Source organism: Brachyhypopomus gauderio, chromosome 10 (assembly GCF_052324685.1).
Source record: "Brachyhypopomus gauderio isolate BG-103 chromosome 10, BGAUD_0.2, whole genome shotgun sequence".
Classification (NCBI taxonomy): Eukaryota; Metazoa; Chordata; class Actinopteri; order Gymnotiformes; family Hypopomidae; genus Brachyhypopomus; species Brachyhypopomus gauderio.
In genome coordinates, this window is record NC_135220.1 from 1,575,924 (window position 1) to 1,585,347 (window position 9,424).

Here is a 9,424-nt window from a genome sequence, read left to right on the forward strand (position 1 = left end):
ATAAAACATTTATATTGAGGAACTTAAAATACGTTACAAACGTCTTTACAAACGATTAATGTTCACATCTTGTAAACAACATTAATGTAGATTTTATTATATAAACTTGACCTCTGGTGGATTCCAGTCTTCTACGATTGTGTCCAATTTCATATGCTTGCGAAACTCCAAGTGCTAAAAAACAATTACATTTTTCATATATATGTGCTTGCCTGCATACTATTGTCTGAAGCATTACAGCTTTTCAAACCATTTGTGTCATAAGCAAAATAGTACACAATGCTATTTCACTTCTTGTGAAACTAACCGTAGAAAGGAAAAAGTTAGTCACAAACCCTGCAGTTTATGATACATCAAGAAAAAACTTATTAAATAAATAATTGGGTGACAAGAACCCTTTACCTTCCTAAGCATTGCTTCAGCTTTTTGGACACTGAAACTCCTGGCTGCAAGGAAGAGAGAGAACCTGAGTTCTATTTCATAGTGAAATTTATTTATTCACAGTTCTAATAACTAGGGTGCATCTTACTTGTCCATGCTGTTCAAATGGGAAGAGCAAATGGTTTCGCAATGGACATAAACAGGTGAATGGAACTGCAAATATTTGCACATGTAGCTCCAATAATTTCACCTTGAATTTTTCCCTTGGTGCACTAAGTTATATTTTGCATTTCACTTAAAAGTCATTAGGAGAAGCAGACATTTGAGAAACCTCCACTTTAAATGTTTAAAAAACATAGATCAGGTGCCTACACGTCACTGTTTAGGTACAAGGAAATAAAATGGCAGTTGATGTTTTTTATATTAGTTTACAGCACACAGAGTCTTCTATGTCTCCAAATCATTTTATTACACACATGGAATAATGTTCAGTATGCAACATGGTTAGATTAGTATTACACTGAGACCCTGATATTATCGAAACATCACAAACTCCTAACAGTAGTGAAAATATAGGGAAAGGCATGCATTACTGAGACCACAGAAATTGTTAGGACTGACCACTCTGACAAAGCTAAAAAATACTTATCTATCCTGGTAGTCAATAAATAGATGGTGCTCTGATTTCAAAGCAGCACACACCATTTATGATTTCAAATGTGTTGCACAGGAAAAGCAAGCTGGCTCACCGTAAAAAAAAAAAAGCAAGTTCAATGTCACATGGATAAGAAATTTCATGAATTCATGGAGGGGGGGGCTTTCAGCGTGAGAACTTGGAGTGGACGTTTTCTGCGTGGTCCTAGCGCTTGATTCGTCACTATTTAAATATTTGTTTTTAACCGTAAAAACTGCAGGGGACCAAAACCGGCTTTTGAAAAAAAAGCCCCCCCGTCCGTGCTTATGTCTTATATGTCATTGCATACATGACGGCCATTCATCTTTATGGTATGACATTGAAAATATAGACAGAATATACCTTGTAAACCTCAGTATCTCTTGGAAGTCCTGAGATAATCCCTTTGTAATTAACACTGAAATCATGGAAGATGATTGAGTGTCTGGAAGCCAGATCTAATCTGACTTCTGTTTGTACTCCAATATGTGATATCCCTGACTTCGTTACAGAAGTTTCAGACTCTCATTTCTCTCTTTGGGCATCAACCATGTTTGGGGGATTTATTTGACGATTCCACACTCATTCAATCAATATCTGAGAAAGGTGGTATTCAAAAGCATTTTTTCCCACTTTTTCAAATAAAAGACATTGTAAGGAAGGACACACTTTTTTGTTGTTCAAATAGATCTACAATTTTCTTTTACAGTATATTAAGAGAATATTCTAATGGTGACGTTCATTATTTGAAGGACGTTTGGGAAACCAAACTTGATATAAAGAGATAGGGAGGGGAAAATATGTGGGAAAAGATCTGGAAGAATGCAGAATTTGTAGTAAAGCAAAAGCTATTCATTTAAGGATGTCCACTCTCACACATGTCCTGAATGTAAGGTAGGGACTGTTAGCCTCTCATTGTTTGTGAATGTCACATGTATGACAGCAAGCCGGTCCCAGGGCTCAGGGGACACACCCACTCCCCGTCAATCACCTCACTCTGCCACGCCCTCACTTCCAAGTTCACAGTCACCCGTGTATTGATAATCATTACCTACAACTGTTCAGTCCCTATTTAGCCCTGCAGGTCCCCGTTCAGTGCTGTGTATTGCTTGCGCCACGAGTGAGAGAGAGTTTTCTACTGCCTGAATCAGCAGATCGCTTCATGTAAGTCAAGAGTGACTGTGTTTGCGCCCTTACGGTGCCCCAGATATTATAGTAGCACCCAGAGTGCCTTACTCATTTTTGCCTGTTGGGAACTGTTTTATGTTTGCTTGCCACAATGGACATTAAAACCTTTCCAGCTCCAACCACGCCTTCTGCTGCTTCCTCTACGTCACAACATGTGGGCAAGGATTTAACATTGCATATCATTTTCAAAACTGATGCAAGGGTAGGCCTTAAGTTTGTGGCTTGGTAATTAATATGCCTAATAATGAATTTTTTATCAATTTTTTACATTTCTAATAAAAAAATTGCTGCCACATTATCATTCTGTGCAAGGAAAAGTATTTTATCACAATGGATTACAGTACAGATAAAATAGATTAAACTGTAGACCCTCTAGAGGCAAGTTATTTTTGAACATGTATCTGTAGACCACTAGACATGTCTATAAATTTTTTAAACAAATGTCTTTTATAATATTTTAAAAGTTTTTCTGGTATATATTAGGACAGATCTCTCAAGTATTCTTGCAACAGCATTTTACAGGGCAGTTCCTTTAGTTAAAGCCTCTATTTCTCTCTCTGTCTGTCTGTCTGTCTGTCTCTCTCTCTCTCTCTCTTTCTGTGTGTGTGTGTCTGTGTGCCTTTCTGCCTTTCTCATGCTCTCTGATATTGTGGAGCTCCATTCCTCAGCAGGCTCTTCATGACGTACTGGGTCAGTCGAGTTTCCTCTCCCCCCTGTCCACTTCCTGAGCCACTGCTTTTGGCCAACTCACTTCTGTTTCGGGTCAGCGCTCGGAGCGGGTGGAGTAGTTGGAGCAGCTGACGTGGTTGGAGCAGGTCTACAGAAGTGCCCAGCTCTCCTTCTGCCAAGATCCTCCTCCTCCCCCACAGCTAGGCAGATCATCTGAGCTCCCTCGTCCCGTCATCCTGTCAGGTGTGTATGGGGGGGCCATGATGGGTCCCGGGTCTGCCTGAACACACTCCCACACACACCTCCTAGCACTACACCTCTTTGTCACCACATCTCTCGTTCAACATGCACGTTCCGTCTCAAAGAATGAATGCAGTTGGCCAGAGCTCAACACACAAACAGGAAAGATGTGGATTTCTATGGAGAACTGAAATCCACGTGTGAACCAGCAGGGGGCAGCATTACCCATTGGATCTAACTGACCGATGCCTTATTCCTTACACATTTTATTATTACACTTATACACAAATTTTTTTTTTATAACAATTAAGTTCACATTGAATGTGTATGTAAGATAGATAGATAGATAGATAGATAGATAGATAGATAGATAGATAGATAGATAGATAGATAGATAGATAGAGAGACTTCTCCATGATCCTCCACAGATAAGCAGGTGAAATACTCTCAGGCATATTTAGCTCTCGTGTGACTTAGTAATCAGACTCAACTTTTGCCACTCTGTAGGGTTCTAGAAAACAAGAAGAGGGGCTAAAGACAAAAGAGCAGAAGAGAAGTCAAAAAAGAAATAAGGAAATAGGAAGGCCAGAAGACAGAGCCCCTCACTCCACACTGCATGCAGACAGGAAGGCTGTTTACCGCTCCTGCCATTTAATCTCCAGATCTCCTCTAATCAGGATGAGCAGGAGTACCTCGACTGACCTCAAAGGTCATCTGGTCCAATCTGGAATCCGTCCTTGGTCATCGTGGGGCCCGTGAGTGGAGGACTCTGAGCTCAGGAAGGAACTCTTGTTCTTTCTGTGGGAGCAGACAGTCGACAGCAAGGCTACACAGCGTGAAAACACCTGGCAGGACACCGTGCTTGCACCAAAGGAAGTGAAGAACCTGGCCCTTTACCCACAAACACCATGGAGAGCCACAGGGAGCCATGTTTTGGGGTTTTCTGAGGTGAGTAGTGTCACTAAAACCTTTGAATCAGATTAGGAAAAAAAATGTAATGTAAATGTAATTATTAGGGAAGACCCCAAATAAGTTTGATCAGTGTTTCTAAATCGATTTTAACAAAATGCATATTCAGTACAGTGGCACAGCTTTGGGTATTCAGTACACCCTGGCCTTCATAGACAAACTCAGTAGAGCAGTTTTGAGCAAAGCAGTCAGCCTAACGTTGGGTAGAGCAGCACTGGATGAAGAGCTCTAGACCTGGTGGAGAGAGAGAGAGAGAGAGAGAACGCCGCATGGCAGATCTGTTTTTTCAAGGACAGAGCGTTCTTTCCACACTGTCGTCAGCCTACAATTGTTACAATGCACCACCAGCAATAGAGCAGCTGGGCCTTGAAGCAAAACAGCTATTTTGTCCCAAAAGTAGATGAATGCTGAAGGAGAAAAGAAGGTCTGACAACTCAGTGTAGCTTCTGCTGGCAGTTTAACTTAGACAAAATAAAGGACTCTGGTAACCACACAGCACTTTCATAGCTACACTGCTGTAGGAAATGAACGCCATTTGATGGCATTAGACATTAGCCAAATTTGAACTGTAAGCAATGCAATTACAGTTTTACATAAAGTAAACCCTGTATATTCACCATCGAAGGTAGTATAAGAACTTCTTTAAGGCTTAGTTATATGTGATATAATTGAACTTACACCAAGCATTTTTTAAGCCCTGTCATAATTTTTTTATCAGAAATGTTTTACAATTCAAGATTATATTTGTCATGGCCCTTATTTAAATATTTTACATATTATTTTTATGTTTTACATATTTATAGGGTTATTCTCACACTGTTTTTTCCTTCCATCCATTACATTTAAGACATTATCTTTCCTTACATTCTTATCTTTAGCTCTAAGAAAAACACCGGCAGGTGAGACACAGATTATTCCTAATCCTTCACTAAAAAGTAATCTCACTGAGCTGCCGTTCATGGGGTAATTTCAATGTTGCTGCATCTGATATGTCATGAAAAAAAAAAAAAAAAAAAACAAAAACAAAAAAAAAAATATATATATATATATATATATATATATATATATATATATATATATATATATATATATATATATATATATATATATATATACTGCTCAAAAAAATTAAGGGAACACAAAAATAACAATTAATAAAAATCTTGGAAATCAGTTGAAAATCTGTTGTCTGTTCCATTTGCACAAGAGCAGTTGAAATTGATTCACAATCAGTGTTGCAGTGTTGCTTCCTATCTGAACAAGAAGTGTGGATGACTTGATATTTTTTTGAGCAGTGTGTATATATATATATATATATATATATATATATATATGTGTGTGTGTGTGTGTGTGTGTGTATCTCACAAATATTTCTGGCCCTCTTGATGTAGTTCATGGTCCTCTGCAGGTTCTCTGATTATGAGCCCATATCAGCTACACTGTAGCGCAGGGAACAATGTAGCTTCAGCAGGTCACCTCCTTCTGCTCACGCCTACGCTCACCTCCAACCCCACTCACACTCAACAGTGACCCTCTTCGTTCTCATTTTGGTCCAGGTCTAATGCTTCCAGACCTTAGGTGCACCATGGTGTCTGCAGAACTGACGACACCGAAAGACTCCAGAGAGGTTCATACTCACGGTTGAGATGTTCCCTGGTGATCTGGTAGGAATGGATTGAAAACGATTGATTCACGTCATTTCTGGGGCTCGGGCCAGCAGCCACACGGCAACTCCAGGCTCGTGTGTGAGGCCTGTGTGTGAGATGACTAAGGTTAGGGTCACCATGCAGGAGGACCCAAATCTGGACTCTGGCCCAGACAAGGATGTCTCAGACCTGTCTCTTCCTGGGTACAAGTCCGACTCCTGGAGTGTGCTCTCGGATGACTCTTTCCTCCCCGACTATGAGTGGACGAAAGGTGCAAAGGTGGGGACAGCCAGCACGGTCTACGAGGCCTGTGCCGGAAACGATGCCTCGTCTCTGCAGACTGTGCTGGGGAGGGGTGTCACCGCAGACGAGGTCATGGAACTGGACATCAACGGCAGGGTAAGGCTCTGTTTGCCTTTATTAATGTTACTATGATAAGTCTGACAGAGCTCCGACCAATACAGACCAGTATGACCAGTTGCCCTGACAGTGGCTTTTATAGTGAGGACATCGTCCCTTCTCTTTGACAGAATGGTCTGATGCTAGCAGTTTCCCATGGATTCATAGACATTGTGTATGGCCTGGATCAGTGTCCTTTTTTGGACATAAACCATCAAGACAAAGACGGCAACACGGCACTCATGATCGCAGCCCAGGCTGGTGAGCACATCTCATCTTTCTACCCTTTTAAAAAATAAAATGACTACTACTCAATAGTCCTGCTGTGCTTTCTCACCGCAGGTTTCGTGATTATTCTAAACTACATCCTGAACTACTTCTCTGGCGTGAACATTGAGGTCAGAGACAACCGGGGCTTCACAGCGCTCATTAAGGCAGCCATACAGGGTAACGATGATTGCGTGGCCTCACTGCTCATGGCCGGTAAGAAGCTTTTATTAATGCATGGTCAATTTATTCTATTTACATATTAAAATGTGTCCATCCCCCTCACATAATATGTTAAAAGGCTTTTGATGTGTTCAGTGCAAGTTGATTTCTCAGTTAAATGGACAGCTGTTGCCTCTTTAGGATTCATACGTTACTGAGAAAGTTTACTGATACAGAAAATAATACTAAACCTGTATAACTATATACATCCCACCATATATTTTTTAAAATAATTACAATCACACATGCAAATACCATAGAATTAGAAACTACCTGAAAATGCTCATGATGTAAAATAACTTTTGTTATTGTTTGTTTATGTGTTCTATAAACTATAACAAACTAAATACAAGCACACTTTAAAATGATGACACAAAACACTGGTCAGATCTGACAGCGTTTTCTTCTCTGATCCCTCTGTTAATCTAAAGGTGTTATCAGGGAATACTGGATTAGTAGTATTTAGATTTATCTGGATTTGTCTGAAGTCCCTCTGGATACTGGCCAGTTGTACTTATTGGTACTGCAGTTAAGGCAGCAAAGGACACTGTAGCTACAATAATCTATTTCTGGCCATCTTAATTCAAGCCACACAAGGAGCAGAACATTCTTACCTCTGTTTTTTAATCTGGAAAAAAAGTCTTTTAAAAGAAAACAGATGCAGATTCTATTGGTAGTAACATAATCTAACAACCTTACTGAAGCAAACTTCAAGATGAAGTCCACCGGCAATTCAATAATAAGTAAGTTGACTTCACTTAAAAGCCTTTACATTATCCAGAGATCCTTTCAAACTCAAACGCGTGTCTTTAACACTGAAGGCATTGAAATGTAATCCTTAATCATAAACGTTATAGGCTTGATCTTACAGCTTAGGTTTAAAGCACAGATTCCTACAGCATGTATGAACCTGGCTCCTTAAGTGGCCACTTGGTGGAGCAAAAGCGTTATATTGGGGGAGCAAAAACGTGTTTTCTACATACTGTACGACACCTACGAGAACCGAAGTAGTGCTTCTTACTTCTAGTCCTGAGTACTGCATTTTTGTCACCTTCTAACAGTGAATCAACTCATCTATGAAGTGTTCTGCAACTTTATCCCAGGTGCAGACATAACCGCGGGGGACTCTGCACAGGGAAAGGATGTGAAGGAATGGGCACTGAAGACAGGACACTTTGAGACGTTCTGCAGGCTCAGACAGCTGACCAGCCGGCCCTGTGCGGAGCAGTTCTGTGAACGCTACATCCCAGAGTGGCCCGAACTGAAGGCCCTGGTGTCCAAGGGCAGAGGCACAAAGAGCACCGGACAGAGGCTTGCCCATCTCCTGAAGGTCACCTTCACCTTGAGCTTCCCACGAGACCCTCGGGACAACGGAGTCCTTGACCACATGGTGCGTATCACCACAAGCGTACACTGCCCCCTGGTGGCAACGGGCTGCCGGCCACTCTGCCCCACCAGCCCACCGCAGATCAGCAAAGGCCGTCAGGGTGCGCCTGAGCCAGTGGGAAAGAACATCCCCATGGCCTCAGAGATGTCCTCCGTGGCATCAGGGACCGTGATGTCATTGGCCGGCTGCTGCTATGACACAGCTCTGAGAGGCAGCGTGCTGGCCACTGCCTCCAAGATCGTGGCACACAGCGTGGCACGCCGCAACAGCGTCTTCCCCGCTGACTGCGTCCCCCGCATCAGAGTGACCAGAGCTCCAGGACGCATGCCCAAGAAGGAGGTCAAGACCACGGTGTGCAAAGGTTACCTGCAGCCTCCGGTCTGGAAATACAAGGAGAAGAAACTGTTGGAGAAGAAACAGCTGGAGAAGGAGAAGCTTGCTACAAAGGCCAAAGATGGCAAAAAGAAGGTGAAGAATGAAAGCACAGCAAACACATAAGAGGCAGGAACGCATTCACTAGCATTTCCAAAAACAGTCCGACCATAACAATACAGGTACAGACATCAGGTTTATCAAAAGAAACTTGAGATTTGTTCTTGTTTACTCTGGATTAGGATTATAAATTTGTCACAAATGTGTATGAAGGTAATCTCATAATGATCTGAGCAAAGAGAGCCAATCTTTTATTACAAAGAGTAGTAACATGGACCTGTTTTTTTTCATTTATTCACATTGTGCTTAAAATACATACAGTTGCAATAATAGGTACTGTCTTTTATATTAAAAAGTTGACATTCTGTCAGAAGTGGTGGCAATTTTACATCAGTGTTTCCTTAGTTTTCTCATTTATTCTTTAGTTTTTGCTTTCACTGATTTCTCAGGAAACTTCTGGAAACATTTACAAAAAAAAAATGTCCTTTTCGAACTGGTTGTTTGCCCAGACAAAATGAAGACATGGCATTAAAACCTCTAAAGCTTTTAACATGTCAATCTTAATTTAGCTTTCTAAGAATTATTTGCCCCTGATTCTGTCGTCTTGATTCTGTTGTGACACTGACTTTTTAGTTCAGACTAATAAACATACTGTTTAAAAAGCATTGTTCATTTGTAAGGAAATCTTTATTAAAATGTATTTAAATGTTTTTTTAATAACTCACAAGTGTATTTTATTACAGAGTGTGCTAAAAGAAAATCAACACAATCACAATGTTTGTGAGTTATCCTACCAAACTCACCGAACTTGTTAACACAATACTTTCCAATCTACATCTTTATATACCGAAAATATATTATTTTTCCATGAGTTTTTAGTTACAACCCATACGTTTTATTTATAGAATAAGTGTCTAATGACTTCTACAATAGAAATCAGCAGATGTACGT

The 9,424-nt window shown here is 40.7% G+C and overlaps 1 protein-coding gene across 3 annotated transcripts; it reads left to right on the plus strand.

Annotated features, from left to right (window-relative positions):
* The first annotated feature begins 100 nt into the window (after nt 1-100).
* Nucleotides 101-9,138, plus strand: ankrd33aa (ankyrin repeat domain 33Aa). 3 transcript variants are annotated; one of them, XM_077018544.1, is made up of 7 exons: nt 101-3,154; nt 3,659-4,099; nt 5,677-5,784; nt 5,911-6,165; nt 6,297-6,426; nt 6,508-6,648; nt 7,758-9,138. In XM_077018544.1, exons 3-7 carry the CDS (start codon nt 5,767-5,769, stop codon nt 8,537-8,539), a joined length of 1,326 nt encoding a protein of 441 aa, XP_076874659.1. In that variant the 5' UTR covers nt 101-3,154; nt 3,659-4,099; nt 5,677-5,766; the 3' UTR covers nt 8,540-9,138. The 3 variants fall into 3 exon arrangements, with proteins under 3 accessions (XP_076874659.1, XP_076874657.1, XP_076874658.1); XM_077018542.1 differs by having other exon boundaries at nt 5,677-6,165; XM_077018543.1 differs by lacking the exons at nt 101-3,154; nt 3,659-4,099 and having other exon boundaries at nt 5,587-6,165.
* Nucleotides 9,139-9,424: the final 286 nt, after the last annotated feature.